This window comes from Pseudonaja textilis, chromosome 8 (genome assembly GCF_049901715.1).
Source record: "Pseudonaja textilis isolate UNSWEBS1 chromosome 8, rPseTex1.2, whole genome shotgun sequence".
Classification (NCBI taxonomy): Eukaryota; Metazoa; Chordata; class Lepidosauria; order Squamata; family Elapidae; genus Pseudonaja; species Pseudonaja textilis.
Window position 1 is genome coordinate 10,750,786 of NC_141997.1, and position 21,585 is coordinate 10,772,370.

Below are 21,585 nucleotides of genomic sequence, written 5' to 3' on the forward strand. Positions count from 1 at the left end.
GCTCCTGTTTCGTGTCCTTACAATGACCCAGAAAAGGTTTCCTTCCTCTCATTTGTTACTTTTCCATTTTGTATCATATAAACGTTTGGATTTTAGTTACAAATAAAAAACCAACAAAGACCATTTTAATTACTGTGAGAGAAAGCTGTAGACTCTGATATTGAAGTAACAATACCCGAAGCTGCTATACCAGCCCTTCCTCTGCAAAGAACAAAGCAATAGTAAGTTCACCCCAGTTTTAAAAGACAATCATTCCTCCAAGATATCTGCTCCACTACACATCACTCTTCCCAGGCTGCCGGTACTTTCCCACCCCTCTCCCTCCACAGCCTTACTCGCTTCAGCGTTTATTTTGTACACACTGGGGATCGGAGAAACGGGGGAAGGTGAAAACTTGCGCTAAGAACAGGCAGACCCAAAGCATCCAGCGGGACACCGCTGCAGAGAAGAAAAGCCCAGCTTCAGTACCGATCCACCCCAAAACAAACGAACAGGCAGAAGGTCTCCTCACGCCCCACCCCCGAAGGAATCTCGTCCAATGAGGATGCGTCCTGAACCGCTTCTTCCAATCCCGCCGTTGCTGCTATCAACGATCCGACGCGTTGCTACCCCAGAATTCTCACGAGAACGCGCGGGGCTATTTTCTAATTCGCGCTTAAAAAAAACAACAACCACAAAGTGTGGCGGGTGTGTCTGACGACATCAAACAGCGCCGAGTGTTCGGCGGAGGAAGGATTTGATTGTAATCTTTTCCGCCGTCTTTGAAACCCGGTAGCTGTCCGGCCTCAGGTGAGCTGTTGTTTTTCTTCTTTTCTTTTCTTTTCTTTTCTTTTCGCGGATATTCTAAAAGTGGATAGATGGTGTTTATTTTGTATTTTGTTTTTTAATGGGAAAAGCGATAAACAGCAGCAATGCATTATACAATCGAAATTTTCAACAGGGAATAATAATAAGTGAAATAAAAGGCTGTTTCTAACCCTGGAAAATCTCTACTTGAAAGTCAGATGGAATCTCTGGTGTACAATTCAGATATTTCAGGTTAACTGGCCCGCCACTGGAAGGCTATTGAATTTGGAATTAGCATCATCTGGGTAGGCAGTTTTTCCTATTCAACATTTTATTATGATCATTCTGGAATATATTTTCCAATCTGTGCCTTCTGCTAGCTTTCTTTATATTTAAGCTATACATCAGATGCCCGAGGAACAGATTATCTCCATAAATGAACAAATACCGTAGTACAATTCTCTGAAACTTTGCTGAGTTTCTTGAAAATAGAAAGCTTTATTCTGATCGAATATACTATGATTTAAACAACAACAACAACTTAAGCATAGTTATAGCCAGATGAAAAGGTGAGGATAACATTATGCATCCTATCCCCCAGTAATATCTTCTAAAAATATTATTTACATAAATAATGGTGAGAAATTTTCAACTGACAAGAATATAAAAAGGATAGGGTTGTTTTTCCTAATGTATTAGTGTATTTCATAACTTGTATTGACTGTTGAACAGTAGAATCTATATTGGAATACAATGTAAATATTAAAATTGATATTTCAGTAAATGTGAACTGGAATTTATGATACAAATCTTAGATAAGAGGTTGGGAAAGAACTTTGCATTGTTGGAATGCTACTCAAACAAAATTATATTTTGTGACTTTAACAGTAAATTTAAATTTTAAGCATTTTCTTTCCAACCTTTACTATTTCATTAATAAAAATATATGTTTAAAATTTTCATTCCCATTGAGGTGGAGTCAATTACAATACTTTATATATAAATACAACTTCAAATAATATCAAGTAGCAAGAACTTCATAGGATTCATTATCTGCATTAATCAAGACTTAGCTGTACTATTATAAATGCTTTAACATTTAATATGTGTCACAATTTTTTTTCTACAAACCACTTCTTTTCTAGCTGCATGATTCTGTTCTCTTTCAGAAGAGGCCATATTTTTATTATGTCGGGAAGCTACTATTTTGTAATTGTAGGTCACCATGATAATCCTGTATTTGAAATGGAATTTCTACCAGCTGGTAAAGTAGAATCTAAGGTATGATATCTTTCTCAAATGCAGAATATATAGTATCAAATCATTGTATCACTTAATCACTCAGGTCCTTTGTTAATTTGATTTTGGAACTTAATAGTTTTTGTTATGATTGAACATTATTTTATATATTTATTCAAGTTATAAACTGTCCATCTCACCTGGATTAATAATCCTGATGAACATCCATTTATTTGATTTCTAACTGTCTGTCACATAAATTGGACCAACTTTTATGCCTTAAGCATGATTTAGTATAAAAGGATATATCTCAGTATAAATAAATGTTTGGAATCACATTTTTTTCTCCAAAAAACTGCAAAAAAAATCCAAACTACATATAAGTATGTTAGAATCTAATATTGCATTAGTCTGAATTCATACTCTTCATAGTTATATATTATAGTACATATTTTACATTGTTTAAGGAAGTAGCTTAATACTGTGTATTACGCAAACATGCATGAAAAAATATCTTAAGTTAATTTATAGTTTTTGTTTTCAGTATTTAGAGTTGAGCTTTATTTTTTCCCCTCAGGATGACCATCGCCACTTGAATCAATTCATAGCTCATGCTGCTCTTGACCTAGTAGATGAAAACATGTGGTTAACAAATAATATGTACTTGAAGACTGTGGATAAATTTAATGAATGGTTTGTTTCTGCCTTTGTCACTGCAGGCCATATCCTTTTTTGTTGCAATGCTATAAGAAGAACATTTCAGAATAGAGATGGAAAGCCTATGGCCTCCCAAATGTTCATAAACTACGATTTTCCACATTTCTTACCATGAGCCATTGTGGCACAGTGGTTAGAATGCAGGCTACTTCTGCTGACTGCTGGCTGACTGCAGTTTGGCAGTTCGAGTCTCACTGGCTCAAGGTTGACTTAGCCTTCCATCCTTCCAAGGTCGATAAAATGAGGTTCCAGATTGTTGGGGGCAATATGCTGACTATAAACTGCTTAGGGAGGGCTGTGTGAAGCGGTATATAAGTCTAAGTGCTATTGCCATGGTCGCTGAAATAGTTATGTATTTAAGTTGCATGTAGTAGTCTGTAGGTTTCTCATCAATTTTATAATATGTAGTTATCAAACCAGTATAAATACCCCATCTCACAAATGCAGAGATTCGGCAATAAATATAATATTTAAAGATCTTAATGACATAGAACCACATTACTTGCAGGATTGCTCTGTCTATTTCACCAGATCAGATAGGATGGGCACACTCCAGGTCCCTTATATGTTTTCCTCTAACAAAAGCTAGAAAGTGCACCCTGCCCTGTGGAATATCCTCTATACAGAGATCTGGTAAGCCACGGATTTGCAACTTTAAGACTTGTGGACTTCAACTCCCAGAATTCTGAGAATTGGAATTCCACAAGTCTTAAAGTTACCAAGTTTGGAGACCTCTGTAGTAAGCCTTCACCTTCTTTCCTTCCTTTATCTGGCCCACAAGTGTTGGTGTAGAATGAGTTTGAAGCACAGTAATATGTTATGTTGATGTGTTAGAAAGTGTTCTCGGGCATCATAAGTTTTACTGTCATTGTTTAGAGCTTTTTATAGTTTGAAGGTCTGCAAGGCCTACCATCACTTACTTCATGGTGAATTCCCTACTCAGAAAACATTTCTACCCCTATTGTATTGAACCAAGGGGTTAATTCAGTCTGAGGAGTTCCTGAGGAGCATTACTCCAGGAATCAAATGCTCTGCCATCTGATATGAAAAACATTTTCCAATGTGAAAAAATAGTATTATCTTTATCAGAAAAGAGGAAAGATTTCAATGATAATTAGGCCATTAAGATGGAATAGCAGTCTTGATCTTCCATCATGCAGCTGGGTCCATAAAGGAGGCAAGAGAAGCAGCAAAAATTTTTGCAAAGCAGAAAAACAGCCCAGCAAGGGGAAGAGCTCGGTTAGATTAGCTGAGCCTCTGCCCCAATCAGCTGTATGGGTAGACTGAAATCTGTCCTAGGATTTGGGGAAGCCAGGTGCTGCATGCAAAGGTGGCAGCTTCAGCTTCCCAAAACCAGAAATGTAAATTTGCCTTGAGGAGATGAAGAAAAAGTTCAGCTATAAAGAAAAAGTGGCTAAAGCACAAACATGCACCAAATGGCAATGGCAGAAGCTGGGTCCTAAAGGAGTCAGACAGGCAGCAAAAAGCTTTGAAAGCTTTGGAATGCAGAGATGAAGGAATTGTCAGAGCACTGTAAAATGGATGCTTTCAGGAGGCCTGGGGAACAGGCCCAAGCCCTGCAGGATTTCTTTGGTGCAGGATGGGGGAAAGAGACAGGGGGATGTTGCAGCATTCTTGTGGTCAGTTGCAAGGATGAATGACAGTGGGGACATTGCAACTGATGTAAGTTTGAAATTGGATTGCTTGTAGTTTTTGGGATGGAGTGTCATAACTTCAAAAGGCTGTTGCTACTGGCAGTATCTCGAAGATTACTTGCTCAACAAATATATCTACAAACTTTTCTATGATTATCTCTTTTTCATCCTATGTGTTTTCAGTAATAAGTACTTCGATGTCAGATAGTCATTCTATTATTTATAGCTTCTACTGTACTCTTTGTACCTGTAAAAAGTATATTGATTTAAAATGATGCAATTAAAAGCAGAGAACTTTCATAAATAAAGCAAAAATTATTAGAACACTTATCAAAATTCCGGGCAAGAAAAGTCAGCTTTGTCGTCATGAACCAAAGAATACTTTTGAAAAACTTGTTTTTTATAACTTACAGATATTAAACAAAAACTTTTGAATGTCAACTGAATAAAGAAATGTTGTTTCTAAAACAAATGAAAACTTAATTGGAAAGGCTGCGATCATTTGTTAAGAATTGGATTTCAAAGAAACTTCAAAGATGCTGTGATCTAGCATCTGGACACTTGGTTGTATCCTTCTCCAGACCCTTCTTAGTCTGAGCCTTAAATGTGATACTAAGTGAAGAATTTTAGGATCATTTCCCCCAGTTGCCATAGCTTATGGCAGAGTTTCTCAAACATGGCAACTTTAAGATGGCAACTCCCAGAATTCCTGGAACTTGAAATCCACCCATCTTAAACTTGCCATGTTTGAAAAACACTGGCTTATGATGTTCTCCCTGGAATATATTCGTGTATGCCCACTTCAATTTTTCACATATATTTGGCTGGGAAAATATATTCTGTTCAAAAGGGTTTTTTTTATGTTTTGCTGCCTTTTTTTATATAGGATTTAAATTGTGTGGCATGTAGCTTTAGCCAGACTGTATGTAAATCATTAAAAACAAATTTGTTTTCTTAACTTTTTCTACATATGAGATTTATAATGCTTCATGATGTAAGACAAGAAGATGGAATCAAAAACTTCTTTAGTGATGTCTATGATCTGTATATAAAGGTAAAAGCTATATCAATGTTACCTATCATACAGTAAATTGTGTATTAAATGGGTATTTGGCTTAGGAAATAGCCTACAGGTAGTTCTCAACTTACAACAGTTCATTTAGTGACCGTTGAAAGTTACAATGGCACTGGGAAATGTGAGTTATGACCATTTTTCAGTTACCACCTTTGCAGCATCCCTGTGTTCATGTGATCAAAATTCAGGTGCTTGGCAGCTGGTTCATAGCTATGACGGTGGCTGTGTCCCAAGATGTGGTTACCTTTTGTGGCCTTCTGACAAGCAAAGTCAGTGGGGAAACCAGATTCACTTTACAACCAGGTTACTAACTGAACAACTGCAATGATTCACTTAGCAACTGTGGCAACTAAACTTGTAAAATGGGGCAAAACTCACTTAACAAATGTCTGATTTAACAGACATTTTGGGTTCCATTGTGGTTGTAAGTTGAGGACTACCTGTATTTGGCTAAACCTATTCACTTGCCCTGTGTACAGATTTATAGCAACCAAAGTTGGAGAATGTAAATTGTGTACTTTAATTCAATTTTGCACTATGAAAAAACATTGTTTATGATACTTCTTTTGCTTATTCATTGATAGGCAGTGAAGGCCTAGCATACTTGCATGACAGATACATTAAACTACTGCTTTAGCTGTGTAAAACCTCCTGTTCTGAAGCAGAACGTTCTAGTGAATCAGCAATGTTCTATTCCTCCTCTGTAGATTTGTCTGGTCACAGGGTAGGAAGAGAATGTTGAGGAATTATCTGGAATATTCTATTCCCAGAACAGCCAGTTTTCCATACATCTATGAATTGGATGGAGATAGAATGCATTTTGTTCAAAATCAGTATGGAAAATCAGTATGATAGATTAGCTAGTTAATGTAGATCAATGTTCTTTGAAAATCTTCATTGCAGAAATAGAAATAAGTCTTCCTAGAGGAGAAACAAGGTATTATCTGTCTACTTTTCCATCTAAAAACAGAATCATTAATGGTAGGTTGCTATAAATTTCCAGGACATTAGCACAGACCAAGTGGTTCAATATAGGTCATCAGGCAAATTGATTCTTAAACTTTCTCACTATATTCTTTCTTTCTTCAGTTTGCAATGAATCCTTTTTATGAAGCTAATTCTCCAATTCGATCAACCGCTTTTGATAGAAAAGTTCAGTTTCTTGGGAAGAAGCATCTTTTAAGTTGAATTATTCCAACTGTAACATGACATGAAAAACCTATTGAGTGAAGCAACAAAGAACAAAGTGTTTACAAAGTGTTTTACAAATCAAGAAAATTTCAGAAGTCCAGCAATTTCTCTATCAAAGCTGACAACTTTAAATGTGTGTCTGTACATGTATATGTATATGTATGTAAATGCCAAAATAAATGCTAATATGTGTCTTGGAATTTTCAAGCACCATTTACTAAAATGATCGATAGCACAGGTCACACTTTCTGTGAAGTTTTTATTGTAGAAGAGTTTCAATTCAGGGCTGAAGTATGAAGGTAGTTAGATATCCAACTATGAGTTGAAAAGAAAAAGTAATGGGGTGTGCATGAAAAACTAAGTACTTCTAGTCATGAACAAAGTTAATGTGCTTTTAGTTTGATAAGCTAATAGATAGTCTTCAACTTACAACTGGTCATTTAGTGACCATTCAAAGTTATGATAGACCACCACAACCCCTCCAAAGTTACAGGCCAATTCTGAAGTTCTGTCCCCTCCAGCCACATGACTATATTTCAGTCACTTGGCAACCAGACTCATTATCGGCTGTTCGTTGCACAGTTTACTGCATTTTTGCCGAAACCCCACATTAAATTCCAGTTTTCAGCAAAAATGCACCATATTGAACAATGAGTTCACTTAATGACTGCCCCAAATAAAGGTTGTAAAATCAAGTCAGACATGTGCTGCCTGCCTTATGACCGTGACAATGTTCCATTACGTCAGTAAGTTAAGGACTTGTGCCGCAGTGGACGGGAAAGTGAGCACATGTGCAGCTCTATTTCTCTATTTGTGCGAACGGGGCATATGTATCCACCATTTGCACCAATAGAGATGCATGTGCTTGCCTGCCACTCACGTTAAACCATCCCCTCCCTCCCCCCCCACCAGTCCCCAAAGCTAGAAAGGTTGGAGACCACTGATCTAGAGGGTATTTTCATACATGACTTTTTTGAATACCACTTTTTCTTTTCTCTGAACGTATATTAGTAAAATAATGTCTTCAGACAAATAAAATTGCACACCTTTATGTAAAGCAGGAGGTGGTCACAAGTTGCTTGGCTCTACTTTAGGCACATTAAATATAAATTTTTATTCTATATTACAAGTAAAGCAGCGAACATATGAGATGAATTGGCCTGATAGAGAGAGACTAGCCCAAAGTTACCCAGTTGGCTTTCATGCCCAAGGCAGGGTTAGAATTTAGTCTCCTGGTTTCTGCCCTGGTTCCTTCATACTTTCACAAGGATAGGATATCTCCAAATGAATGACATCCAGAACTTGCAAGTGGCAAACACTGGCAACTCTTGTATTCAAATATTAATGTATGTACTTAGGAGTGCAGATCCATTAACTTCTATTACGTAGCTTTTCTATAGAGAATATTTTATTGCCTAAATTAATGCTTCCCTATAGGATGGGATGGTGCCTCAGCACTTTAAAGAGGCTGTGGTCCACCCTTAAGAAGCCATCGCTGGACTCCCACCCGGTTGGATAATTTCCAACATGTCTCCAATTTTCCCTTTTGGGGGAAGGTTATTCAGAAGGTGGTCGCACAGCAGCTCCAGAGGTTTCTGGATGAAACAAATAAATGGACTGGATGGTGTAATAGCAAATTAACTGCTGGAGGATAAAATGGCTGTTATTGATTGGTATACTATAATAATTTTGTCCAGTATTTTCTACAATGTTCATTAAATAACACTCAAACCAGTGGTGGGATTCAAAAATTTTTATTGGTTCTGTGGGCGTGGCTTGGTGGGCGTGGCAGGGGAAGGATACTGTAAAATCTCCAGTCGGAGGTGGTGTTTGCCAGTTCTCTGAACTACTCAAAATTTCTGCTACCGGTTCTCCAGAACTAGTCAGAACCTGCTGAATACCACCTCTGTCTCAAACTTAAGATATAACTTGAATGTATTGCGGTTTATCAAATAAATTCATTATGTTCTGATCTAGGCTTCACAAAATTGTAAAACAGATTCCTTGTCCCAACAAAACCCCTTTTTATTTGGCTAATGTGAATTCCTATCATTCACATCCAACAAAGCTGCAGCAAACAGTCTTTCAAGGGCGAATTGTAACCACAGACCTTATCAAGCTTGGAGAGTTGCCAGGCTGATAGCTTCCAAACACAATGTTATACAAGAAATACTTGGCAAGGAGTCTTGGTGAGTCACGAACTCAGATAAACAAACCTTCACACTAATTAAACTAATTGTCTCCTGCAAGCACCACTCCCTTTTGCTCTTTATTCCTTATGGGAGGGGCCATTCACCATCCACCTGTGGCTTTACTCGAGTCAACCTTTGTTCCTTAACCGTTCCCTTCTCCTGGAAGCTCTGCACATGCGCACATTGGCAACAGGCTCCAACCGTTCTTCTGCCCCACTGATCTCTGTCTCCAAAGGCAGGTGATAACTGTCAGACGGCCCTGGCCCCATCTTTGCCTCCCATGCAGAGCACTCATCAGAGCTATCCCCAGACTCCAGGACTGGCCCATGTTCCTCCCCAACCTCCTCACTGTCCGAGTCTGCCGCCAGTTCCACTGGCCACTGGTGGGCCACAACACATTATAAACAAATTTAAATGGCTACCCGTTGTTCAGTGAACCTCTAATATACAAAGCTATTGCCAGTTCACTGAATAGTTCAGACAAATCCTTAACAATTTCACTGTTTTTTGAATTAATATGTATCTTACAGTACTTTTCACAGGCATTATGGAAAATACCCCTTAAATATAAAGTTAGTTGCACAAATGACTTAAATGTCAGTTATATGTCTGTAATGCTAATCATTTATTATAGTGCAAATATTTAATATACTGTACATTTTCTGAGAACAGGAATTTTTAAAGGACAGAAGGAACTCTAGTTAACATACTTTAAGATTTATAGTATATCTAAGTTCTAGGAGCACAGAGCATACATTGCCTGCTGCCAGAAGCTCGGCAGTTCCATTCTCACCAGCTCGAAGTTGACTCAGCCTTCCATCCTACAAGTAAAATGAGGACCCAGATTGTTGGGGGCAATATGCTGGCTCTAAACAACTTAGAGAGGGCTGTAAAGCACTGTGAAGCGGTATATAAGTCTAAGTGCTATTGCTACATGTTACCCTGCTAAATTTATCCATAGTTGTATGGGATAGATTTGAGTATTTTAAATCAATTGTTAGTGACTAGTCAAATGAGCTTTTATAGCTGAACATTAACTTAAATTTGGGTCTTATATTAGACGTATATTTTGAAAGTTGAAAAGCTGAGATGTTTCCAGTGATACAGGAAGGGACTTCTCTTTAAGCTGCCTATGTTATCTCAAGCTTGTTTACAAGAATGCACACAAGTAGGAAAATCCTATATGTTGACAGAAGATCACTCATAATGTTGGAATACATTTTCAGTTTCTAAATATGTAAGCATTAACCTTTGTATTTATGTTTTCTGTATTGTGATTTAAACACACCTGCATTTAGAATTCCTTGTTTTCCATTGTAGCTATGCAAAGCAAAATGAATTTAAGACCAAATATACTTCTCATTGGGATATCATCATAAGATGGTAATTCTTTTTACCTTTACATACAGGTAAGTCTAGAGAATACAGTGAGATGGGGTGGTTAAGAAAATATAAATGAATAAAATACCACAAGTTCTCAAGTCTAAAACCTGTTCTTAATTTTTTTGAATAATGTGGTGCAGTCCCCTAAAACTACATCAGTGTACTTACTTGAGCATATTCTGTTTTCTACTAAAATAGTATCTAAACAGCAGGGGAATAGTAATAGACTAGCACATGGTAACTATACAAACATACCAAAATAGAAATGTAAAGATAGTATAATTGGAAATGGAATTAAATAGAGATGCTTGACTTGGAGCAGTGAGCATTTCATCTACATGGTATTTGTAAACATGTGATTTGCAAGTTGTCTTGTTCAAGTTAGCTTTATACCTGTATTAAGATTTCTGCCTTGTAAAACTATTTATAGTATACAGGAAGTTCTTGACTTAGTTTAGTGACACGTCTCAAGTTACAATGGCACTAAAAGAAGTGGCATGACATTTTCACACTGACTGACTGTTGCAATATCCCCCATGGTCACATAATCAAAATTCAGACACCTGGCAATTGTATATACAGTATGACAGTTGCAGTCTCTGGGGATCATGTGATCACCTTTTGCGACCTGACAAGCAAAATCAATGAAGTCAGATTCTCTTAATAACCATGGTACTAATTTAGCAGCTGCAGTGATTCACTTAAGAACTGTGGCAAGAAAGGTAAAATGGGGCAAAATTCACTTAACTGTCTTGCTTAGCAACAGAAATTTTGGACTCAATTGTGGTCATAAAGTCGAAGACGACCTGTAATTCTCCTCCAAACTCAACAAACCTGTTTGGGATTTCATTCACAGATTTTCAGTCGAAACTGATGTAGTAGTAGTTTAAAAACCTGACAACTTATGTCAAGATTTAAGACATACTGCAATCCATTTAAAAAAAACAACAACAACCTAGTAATGTACTATCTACTGCCCAGGGTTGGGCAAGAAGAACAGATAAAGACAAACACGCACAGGCTCCATATATGCATATTTATTACCTAACTTAAAATCTACAGGCAGTTCAGTGACAGGCAAATAGCAAAATCCCTTAAAATATTTATATTAAATCAGATCTTTTTAAAAAACATGAAAGATGCAATCGTGAATAAGAATGTACTATCTACTAATATTGCTTTATGAAAAAGGTTTTAGTGAAGCAAAACATGAATTAGTGACCTCAAAAATATACATGTAGATATAAAATTTCTATTCCTCGTCTGAGTCCCCAAGTAGTGCTTCTAGAACTTTCAAGTTTTAGTATATAATTTATTATTCAAACACTTAAATTAGATGAATTCTTGAGTTAATACCTTCTCCAAATGTCAGATACCATTTAATTAATAATAGGTCACATTGAAGAGAATCTTCTGGCCAGCACAAAAAGCAGTAAAATATTACAGTTTAATATATTAGAGTGCCATTCAATAAATCATATGTTCTATTATTCCCAGTTAAGAATGAAAGCTAAATAGTCAACAGCATGATGAACTAGGTTTGGGCTTTCGGTGAAGATTTATTGTATCTGTTTGAATCAAGTGATCTGATCTATCATCAGTAGCAAGAACTCTTCGAACGGCTTCCTCAAAAGCTGCTGCAACATTAGTGGCATCTTTTGCACTCGTTTCAAAGTAAGGATGGTTGCCATTGTTTCTGCACCAGACCTGGGCTTCTTCTGTAGATACTTGCCTCTCGGTTATATCAACTTTATTACCCAGTATCACAAAAGGGAATGTTTCAGGCTCTTTCACATCTGCATAGTAAATGAATTCTTTTTTCCAGTTGCTCAGATTTTGGAAGCTTTGAGAATCATCTACGCTGAAAGTGAGAAGGCAACAGTCAGAACCTCTGTAGAAGGGAGTCCTCAAGCTCCTAAATCGTTCCTGACCTGCAGTGTCCCATATCTGCATTGTGACAAAGTGTCCATCCACTTCCAGTTCTTTATTTAAGAATTCTACACCTATTGTATGGAATAACTGGGCATCAAATTTGTTAGTAACATATCTGTTCATAATTGAACTCTTTCCGACTCCTCCATCTCCTAAAAGGATTACTTTAAGGAGCGATGATTTTGTTGCCATTGTTTCAATAGATCCTTTATGATCTCCAGATCTGCAAAATAAAATAAAACAAAACTCACGTTGCAAACATTTCAACATAAATTCAACATGAAATATTAACTATATGCTAGTGAATCATTCAAAAATATTTTTTGCCAAAAAAAACCAGAAGACTGATTTTAGGACAATTAGATACTGTATATTCCACAAATTAGGCAGAAATTTGTACAGTATTCTGATGGAGAATACTTACTATGGAAAGACAGAAATTGAAGCTGAAACTGAAATACTTTGGCCACCTAATGAGAAGAGAGGACTCACTGGAAAAAAACTGAGGTTGGGCAAGATTGAAGGCAAAAGGAAAAGGGGATGGCAGAGAATGAGATGGTTAGTGTCATCGACACAATTTACCCGAATGAAAACTCGGAGACCATGGAGAATAGAAGAGCTTCATGTGCTATGGTCCAAAGGGTTCGCCAAGAATCAACATTATTTAGCAGCTGAACAACAATTCTAATGGAGAGGACACTATAATCACCCAAAATAAGCTTGGGTGGCCAACCTTGGTTGATCTTGAAAGAGTTCAGCCTGATTAGGACTAGGATGGAAATGAAAAAAATATTCCATAATCAGGAGTCAAACTTGACTTGAGGAAGGTTTTTTTTTTAATCTTCTTAATAGCATTTTCATTAATATGATTCCATTCTGCTTTTGATTCCAAGTCATCTCCTCAATTGTTAAAGAGTTTTTGCAATGTGGCCATTTAGATTTTATATTCCGCAGTCTAAGTTTGAAAGACATGCAAGCCATAGGCATATCCATTGCCAATGCTGCAGGCAAAACAAAGTGTGTGTGTGTGTTGAAAAATTCCAATTTCCCCATGATATGATGGAAACAATGCAAAGAATAAGAAGAGTCTAATTAAGAGTGAATTTGGGGGATCTGTGTAAGTGGCATATAAAAACAAAAGGGAAAAATACATTTCTTTAAACACTTTTCAAAGTGACTAAATAGTGCAAATGTAAAGGTACAAACAAAAAACAAATCACTATATTCCTTACCTCCTTCTGTGATAGTTTACACTCCTACAATCTGACTATCATGTTTATAAAAATTGTCAGTGAAATACAATAAGAATTATTCTCAATTTCAGGTCTTATGTTAATAAGAATTGTATAGGTCAGGGGTCCCCAACCTGTGGGCTGCAGCCAATTTGCAAGTAGGCCACACGCACAGCACTTGCATGAGTGCCGGGCACCGGTGTTCAGAGCCTCACTTACATGAGCGCCAGCACTTGCATCCCCACTCGTGCCTGCCACTCACATAAATGAAGCTGGGCACGCACCCGTGTCTGCTCCTCACACAAAACAATCCCCTCTTCTCCCCCTGCACTAGGCTGCCAATCTGGAAAGGTTGAGGAATATTGGCCTAGGTAATCAGGGTAAACATTTTAAGTAATTTGCCAAATAGTACGACACATTAAATATAAATATAATTGTTATAGTTATCCATTTAATTTTAAGATTTGTAAGGCCACCCACCTGAAACTGTGACTCTATGTGCTGTGAGCTTTTAAAAAGCATTTAAAAAATGATAAATGATACAAATATAAATACAAATTATAAAATATAAATATTCTCCAACTTATGGGACATAAAGCCCCATTGATAACTCCTTTGTTAAGTACTCAGGAAATTTATGTATAGTCAACCTTTATTTATGTATAGTCAACCTTTTTAAATTTAAGTATAGTCAACCTCAAACCAGTATTCAATTTCGTTAAATGTGATAAAATTTTATTAATGTATAGTGCTGGTAAAATTCATTGTACCTGTGCAGTATTCACAACTCTCTGAATGACCTAAACTGGCCCAGCCAGAGTCCTGACTTGAACCCTATTGAACATTTCAGGAGGGACCTGAAAATGGCTGTCCACCGATGGTCACTATTCAACTTGACTGAACTTGAGATGATTTGCAAGGAAAAAATCCAGGTGTGCAAAGCTTGTTGTGTCTTACCCCAAAAGACTCAAGGCTGTAATTGTGCCAAAGGACTTTCTGGTCCAGTTGCCTCTTGAAAGACCACCTTTGGGACAACCATGATCTGGATAACTGAGAACTTCCTTAGACAATTGTGTCAAAAGTGCTTCAACAAAGTATTGAGTGAAGGATCTGAATACTTATGCCAATGATATTTGAGTTTTTTCTTTTTAATAAATTTATAGACATTTCTAAAATTATGTTTTCACTTTGTCATTACGGGGTACTGAGTTTAGATTAATGAGAAAAAATGAATTTCAACAACTGTAGAATCAGGCTACAGCATAACAAAATTGACAAAAGTGAAAGGGGTCTGAATACTTTCTGAATGCTTGGGAGAGTGCTGACTAAATATAACTACAATTGTAATGCCTAATATTATTATGTATTAATGTAGTATATTTAGCATGTTCATACATTACACACATTTACCTTTGATTTTGTAATTTTTATATAATTGTTTTTATCTGTATGTATTATTACGTAATAAAATATGTTTTATTACTCTGCCACTCAGAGTCACCTTGAAGCTTGAGATGGGCGGCATATAAATTAAATAAATAAATACATTTGAACTTGCTGCATTCGTAGTTGTCTTCTCAGTCAGTCATTTTGGATTTTTTTCCCCCAAACCTGAATATCACAACATAAATATTGGGAAACAGTCTATTTGAAACCTCTTTCCAACATGCATTATGTCTGTCTCATCTAGATTAATATCTAATCTTCCTTTGGTATTTCTATCTGGATGTGCATATAATACATTTTTGTTACAAATGTCTTATTTATTCATCATTTAAATATGAGTATTATTACTATATGAAACATTTGATCAAAATAGTTACCTTTACTGTTCAGTGTAAATCATAATACCTGCCAAAAAAGAGAGAGAGATTATATTACTACTGAAGACATATTGCCAAGTATGCATTTTAAAATTAATACTTTATTATGATATGGAATATGCTTAATATGTTCCAAAGGAAGTTATAATCAAATTATTCTTATACAACATTACATAAGCATTTATTAAATTCCACAACCTTCAACTTGTTTTCAGTTAAATGAAATCTTTGCACACCCATTTTTTTTAAAATTAAATTGAAATCTTATGTATTTTTACTATGTAGTAGTAAGTGAGAGGGAGGAGGCAGCAACCTAACAGGCAGTATTTAAACTTCATATGAATATTTTGTATTCATTCCATGTCAGGTAGACAGGTGACTAGAACTGCTAATTTCTGCTCTGTAGGCACAATGTTTCCGTGATAACACAGTGACTTTTATTTTTTCTTAAAAGTCTGTAAACCCATGGCTGATACCTTGCCTGATATCGGGAATGGCCCCCTAGGTGATGGAGTTGCCAATTTGGCTTAGGCATCACTAACTAGTACACAGTAATTAATATACCAGAATTTTACAAAAGGATTGATTTATGGATTTATGTCTTAACAGTATCATATACTGAAAGCATGGTCACTACAATAAGATTCAGCTGAACTGTGAAATTTTACATCTCTAGCTCATTTATATGTCAAACAGTCTGATGGTAAAGGTAACTTTTTTTTAATATAGAGCTTTCATGCGTCCAACTTATGCATGTCTTTGGGCCTTAATTCTGACCAAAACAAGGTTGGATCCAAAAGTGAAGTATGGTGAGTTTTGTAGCAGAAATGACATTCTTTCCAACAATATAAAAAACAAATTAAAAACTACAAAATGGAGATATTTGCCCCCCAAAAAGGGTAAACATTTGCGTAAACCAATAACATCATGTATTTATGTACTTATGTCTTTCCAGCTGGTTGGCTGCAAAGACTCTTACTGCAAATCTGGGATGGGTGGCATAGGATAGAATTACTGTTCCCGTTATGTCCTGAATCGAAGCATAAGAACTCAAAACAGGCAATACATTTATTTCAGAAAATGCTTCATATACCTTGCTTGCTGATCTATAAGGGAGGCAAAATTATATTATGCTTCAAACTCTGCACAGGAACTTAAACCAGGATGTGTGCTAATTCACAAAGTTTCAGTTCTCTGATAAATTTCAATGGGCTACAGTACCTGCACAAACTGCTCACTTTGTGTCACCCATAGCATGGTACACCAAGGGTGGCATATCTAGTCATCCACACTCCAACACCTACCTCACCTTGCAGTGGCGGCTCTGGCAGCCCGTCCAGCAAGACCCCGCGTGGCCACTGGGCTTCTTTCCAGCACCAGCATGGCATCGGAGCAGGAGGCCAAGTGACGCACTGGTGCCAAGACCACAAGGCGAAGTGAAGGGTTTGAGCTACCTCACGCACCATCTTACCTCAGGGCCACAGCAGCCAGACCATCCACACCCCAACACCTGCCTTTCCTTGTGGCCGTGCTAACGGTGAATCGCTCAGCCTCCTGCTCCATTGTGGCTGCGAGCAAGCAGAAGTGGGCTGGCGGCCACATGGGGTCTTGCTGGATGAGGCTATTGGAGCCGCTGGTACAAGACAAGGCAGTTTTCGGGGAATGGGTGGCTTGGTTGCGGGGCCCTGAGGTAGTTCCACCTTCCTGCCTCACAGCCACAGCACCAACATATCACTCAGCACCGTGCTCTGGTGCCATGCCAGCGCCAAAGAAGTGGGCCGGCGGCCAAGTAGGTTCTTGCTGCACATGGGTGTTGGTACTGCCGTGTGGCAGTTGTTGGGGCATGGATGGCCTGGCTGCGAGGGCCCTGAGGTACACCATTCTGCCACCCTTTCACCTCACCTTACCTTGTGTCGGCAGCACCGCGAGCAACCAGACAGAACGGGCAGGTGGTCGGGTGTGCAGGCATTTAAGTTATTTTGTGGGGGTATGGCTTATATTGAGCGCATGGGCAGAAAACATGGTTGGGCTTAATTTTGGAATAGGTCTTGTTTTGGGGGAAATATAGTTTATTGGCCATGGTATCACAATGATTACAGGAAGTATTAACATATTTACAAAAATTAGACCAGGGACATAAAGTGGATACTTTCAAGTATATTACAATTCGCTAATCAAATGTAAGGGTACCATGTGCTAGTTCTGGAGTAGATTGTTTTATTCTACATGTAATCATCGTATCTAGTAAAATAGTGAATAATGTTAATATTTTTAATTTTTATATTCCACATTACTTTCAGTGCATTAACTAAATGCTCAACTATTTAATTCAATTATGAATAGTTTAACTATTTTAACAATATGTTATCCCCACTGAGATTTATATTGCTGTAATCCTATGAAAAATGTCTTAGAAGTGATGCTTTAAACCACGGGTGTCAAACTTGATCGTGTCATGTGACATTGCGTGACATATCATGACTTTTTTTTGCCCTTGGGGAGCTGGAATGGGTGTGGGGCTACATCCAGCCCATGGGCTGCCAGTTTGACACTCCTGCTTTAAACTATACTAATGACTTAGTATAAGTCTAGCTGATACTTGTATTTAAAAGTCTTGAAAAAAGGCCATATTATTTGAGTCTTATTCAAATAAACCTATAGAAATAATCATATAGATGCTATTAATGCTATTCAAAACTGCAATTTTCCAGTAATCTAGATAGTAGAGGCCACAGATCACTAACATCTAGCAATTCCCCTTTTCCATTATGAACAATTGTGTACAAATATTTTGTTAGCATTTTGAAATTATTGTGTGAACTATGATAAAGCTGAACTATGATAAGTCCTATTACCACTGGAACAATTTGGCAGGGGTTGTTGACCATGTATCTCCTTAAGCTTCTTCATTGTGCTACTAATAAATCACTGAAACAATACAACAAAGTCATAACTATATATCAAAACATAAGTATTTGTGTGTGTGTGTGTGTGTGTATATACATATATACACATACATACATACATACTTCAAAGCTTTTCAAATATATATTTAGAATTGTATTTAGAATTCAAAGCTAAATATTCCGATCAATACTATGAAGAGCAACTTGAGCAGTTGGGTAAAATAGAGCATAACAAATTCATATATTCATTACATCCAACTGAGAACTATAAAAATGCAACATTTACAGAGTAAAAGGTACATACTATACATCCTTTTTTGAGTGGATCTACTGTATATAGTCTATGGGCTTGGGGCAAAAAAAGCTCACTGTATCTTTAATTACAGTCTTCATGGGTTTGGTTTTTTTGAAAACAAAAATCAGGATAGTTCTTTACTCTTTGAGTTTACAATTAAAAATTGCTTTTAAATACTGTTCTTTTAAAATACTGTGTCCTGCTGTAAAGACGGTCTACAATTTTTCATCTTGCTAAAGAAAATAAATATATTTTTAAAATCTGACTGTTTTCATGATCAGCTAAAAAGGTTGCTTTGCTCTCTTACCCACTTAAGACACATCTTATGTCACCTAGGCCCCTTTTTACACTTAACTGCAAATAGGAGGAAAAATATTTTTTAAAACTCAATCAAAACAAAAAGCAGCAGCACAGCAAATGAGCAGCATAGCTTGATTATCTCTTTTGGGGTGGGGGGGAGGGATTTTCCACATGAAAAATGCAACAAAGAAGACATACATAAATTGTTGAACCGTCCTCTGACAGTCCAGTGATTTTAATTAGTTTGGCTTATTTGCCCCAGGGATAACTTGGTCACGCGCCAACTGAGAAATACAGAAGGGAAGCAATTTCCCAACTTAACCGCCGTCTCCTGATCACGGGGCTTTTTATCACGCCATTGGAAAGAACAGAGGGGCATCTTAGAAGGATAACTTTCTCCCTACAGCTTAAAAAAAAGGGGGGGGGCGTAATTGTGCAGGATAAGGCTGCCCCCGAAGGCTTTGTTTCCTCAAGTTTCACGCTAGGAAGCCCGTCAGCCAGGACCATTTGCAAGAGACTGCAGCCGCCCCCCCCCCCATTGCCGAGGCGGGCCTTTTTCGAGAGTCCTGACAAGCCATGTTGTCTTTAGGACCCTCCCTCTTGCACCAAGGACCGACCAAGAGCCACCCCTCGACCGGACCCTTTCCAAAATAAACGACGGGAGGCGAGGGAAACCTCGCCAATGCCTCCTCCCCATCTAAGTGTAAGCAGCCATGAAAAGCGCAAGCCGACGCCCGGAGCCAGGAACCGCATCCCGGAAGAACTGGGTTCTTTCTTGAGCCCATCCATGGTAAAATAAGGCCAGAGATGGGACGCGCTCACCTGTCAAGAAAGCGGAGAGCCGATAGCCGGCCCGGAGCACTTACGGCCACCGCGACAGAGAGGAAGAGAGGGAGCTTGAGAAGGAAATAACATGGCCGGGGCTGCGCTAGGAGGGCGGAATCTGGCCCTCACGTGACATCAGACGAGGACAGCCTCGGCTCGCCGATTCTCGGCCCCATTGAGCGGAAGGGAGGCTGTTGCTAGGTTACGGGGCCTCGTCCCCCCCCTAGACTCGCGGTTCTAATTGCAGACTGTCTGGACCGTCCCGCCTCTTTGCGTGTGTCCGCTCTGCTTGCTGGGCCTCTGGAAAACAGCGAGGCCCGTACAGTTCGTTCCTGCTTGAAAATTTCGCGGAACAGCAAGCTAGTCTTCCTGCAACTTTTTTTTGTTTTCTGTAGGTCTCGTAGTCTATAAAGTATTTCTTTTCTTGGGTTCTGACATTTCATGCCTTTGAATTATGCTGCTTGGACAAGATTGTTAAGAACCAGGCCGTCAATATACTTGATGAAATACAGTAGATCCAGAGTAATCGCTGGAAGCCCTAGTAATGAAACTACGCTTTTAAAAAATGTTGAACGCGTAGTTGTTTTTCCAAGGAGATCCTAATGTTAGTAAATAAATTCATTGAAATGCAATGCAAAGAGGCCTGCAGGAGATAAGGTATCTAGGTGCTATCACTATGGATTTCAGCACCACCACCCCTTCCCTTCCTAGAATGAAATGTTTTGAGGAATGTAAAAGAGGCAGGATAGTACAATATATTTTCTTAAATGAGAAATGGAGAAACCTGGGTTTTTAGAGGCAGATTCACTCTTTCTTAATATCCCCCAAATAGATATTTTGTGCCCATTAAATAAGACTGAGCCAGCCTATCTACAAAATCAAAGATGTTCAGCTCAAGGGTGATGGGATTAAGAGCAGGACATGACCCTTCAGGACATAATAGGATTAACCCACTACCATTTAGCAGAAGACACACCACTCATTATATTGCAGTGTTTCCTAAAGGTATTTCAGATATTGCACCACCCTCAGAGCAGTCAAAACTTCAAACAGCTCAGACAGACACCTAGGATTTGCATTTTCTCTTTTGCCTTTGGAGCCAGCTATGACCCCTATATGACCCTATAGGAATTTGACAACAGCTAATATAATACATGTTATTGCACAGGAACAGGAACCTCAAATACAAAGCTCAAAGAAGGTATAAAACTCCCCCACTCTGAACTCCATTTGGTCAGCTGCCTAGAACCACAAACCCATGTGGTTCTGCTTCATCAATAAACCATCTTTCCAATCAGCCTCTGTGTTTGCAGTCTTTCTACTAGCTTGGAACTGAACCAGATGGATATTTCTTCCCACAGATTTGTAAGACAATATTTAGTGAAATGAGGCCTTATTGCGAATCTCTTTGGAAAAATACTAGTTTTCCATTGCAACTTGTAGCGTGGAATCAATCATTAGGCAACTTCTAGCTATGTATGAAGTAGCCCTGTTCTCTATCCTTAGCACTGAAGAAGGCAAAGCACAAAGGTTTGGTCTAGCACACGATCTGTGCTAAATGTTACACCAAAACTTTATAATGGTTATCAATAAAATTCTCACCTAATCTACATTTTCAAGAGAGGTGGCTGTTTTGCCTCACGTATGCTTATGGAACAATATAGTATTTTTTTAAAGCAATTTTCACTTTGTTTCATGTAATGCACACTAAGCTGAGTTAGTTGTGATGTTAGATATTACTTGGAGATGTGCAAATTTATACTTTTATACATAGCCAATGCTGTGTTGTTGATTTACAGCCCTAGTAATCTGTAGCAAAGACTATATGATTGAACAAAGAAGATGAATCTGAAATGTACCCAAAACCAATATATTTAATCTTGATAAGAAAAATGCAGTGAACAATTGATAGTTATAAGACTAAAAATGAAAACAAATAGATAAATCTTAGCAGAGTGCTTACAAATGCTGGGGGAGTGGTGGCAGATGCTGGGAGAAAGATTACAAGTAGTTGAATGAGGTGTGTGTCAAAAG

At 37.9% G+C, this 21,585-nt stretch overlaps 3 protein-coding genes across 8 annotated transcripts in view; 1 reads left to right on the top strand and 2 right to left on the bottom strand.

The window, feature by feature from the left end:
• OFD1 (OFD1 centriole and centriolar satellite protein) overlaps positions 1 to 522 on the bottom strand; it is a 33,206-nt gene extending 32,684 nt beyond the window's left edge. For 2 of the 3 annotated variants that reach the window (XM_026714202.2, XM_087938323.1), the window contains exon 1: positions 363 to 522. The gene's annotated coding sequence lies outside the window, so the exon portion shown is untranslated. Of the gene's footprint in view, positions 1 to 335 lie in introns of all 3 variants that reach the window. The other variant, XM_026714203.2, reaches the window with a different exon arrangement.
• Positions 523 to 646: 124 nt separating this feature from the next.
• Positions 647 to 8,396, top strand: TRAPPC2 (trafficking protein particle complex subunit 2). 2 transcript variants are annotated; one of them, XM_087938326.1, is made up of 5 exons: positions 647 to 789; positions 1,956 to 2,067; positions 2,603 to 2,746; positions 5,365 to 5,451; positions 6,562 to 8,396. In XM_087938326.1, the coding sequence occupies exons 2-5, from the start codon at positions 1,975 to 1,977 to the stop codon at positions 6,658 to 6,660; spliced, it is 423 nt and encodes a 140-aa protein (XP_087794452.1). In that variant the 5' UTR covers positions 647 to 789; positions 1,956 to 1,974; the 3' UTR covers positions 6,661 to 8,396. The 2 variants fall into 2 exon arrangements, with proteins under 2 accessions (XP_087794452.1, XP_087794451.1); XM_087938325.1 differs by having other exon boundaries at positions 681 to 789; positions 1,932 to 2,067.
• A 2,864-nt stretch (positions 8,397 to 11,260) lies between these two features.
• Positions 11,261 to 19,683, bottom strand: RAB9A (RAB9A, member RAS oncogene family). 3 transcript variants are annotated; one of them, XM_026714299.2, is made up of 3 exons: positions 19,549 to 19,683; positions 15,226 to 15,253; positions 11,261 to 12,393 (listed from the first exon to the last, which is right to left on the bottom strand). In XM_026714299.2, the coding sequence occupies exon 3, from the start codon at positions 12,360 to 12,362 to the stop codon at positions 11,757 to 11,759; it is 606 nt and encodes a 201-aa protein (XP_026570084.1). In that variant the 5' UTR covers positions 12,363 to 12,393; positions 15,226 to 15,253; positions 19,549 to 19,683; the 3' UTR covers positions 11,261 to 11,756. The 3 variants fall into 3 exon arrangements, with proteins under 3 accessions (XP_026570084.1, XP_087794450.1, XP_026570089.1); XM_087938324.1 differs by having other exon boundaries at positions 15,226 to 15,248; positions 19,547 to 19,614; XM_026714304.2 differs by lacking the exon at positions 15,226 to 15,253 and having other exon boundaries at positions 19,549 to 19,672.
• Positions 19,684 to 21,585: the final 1,902 nt, after the last annotated feature.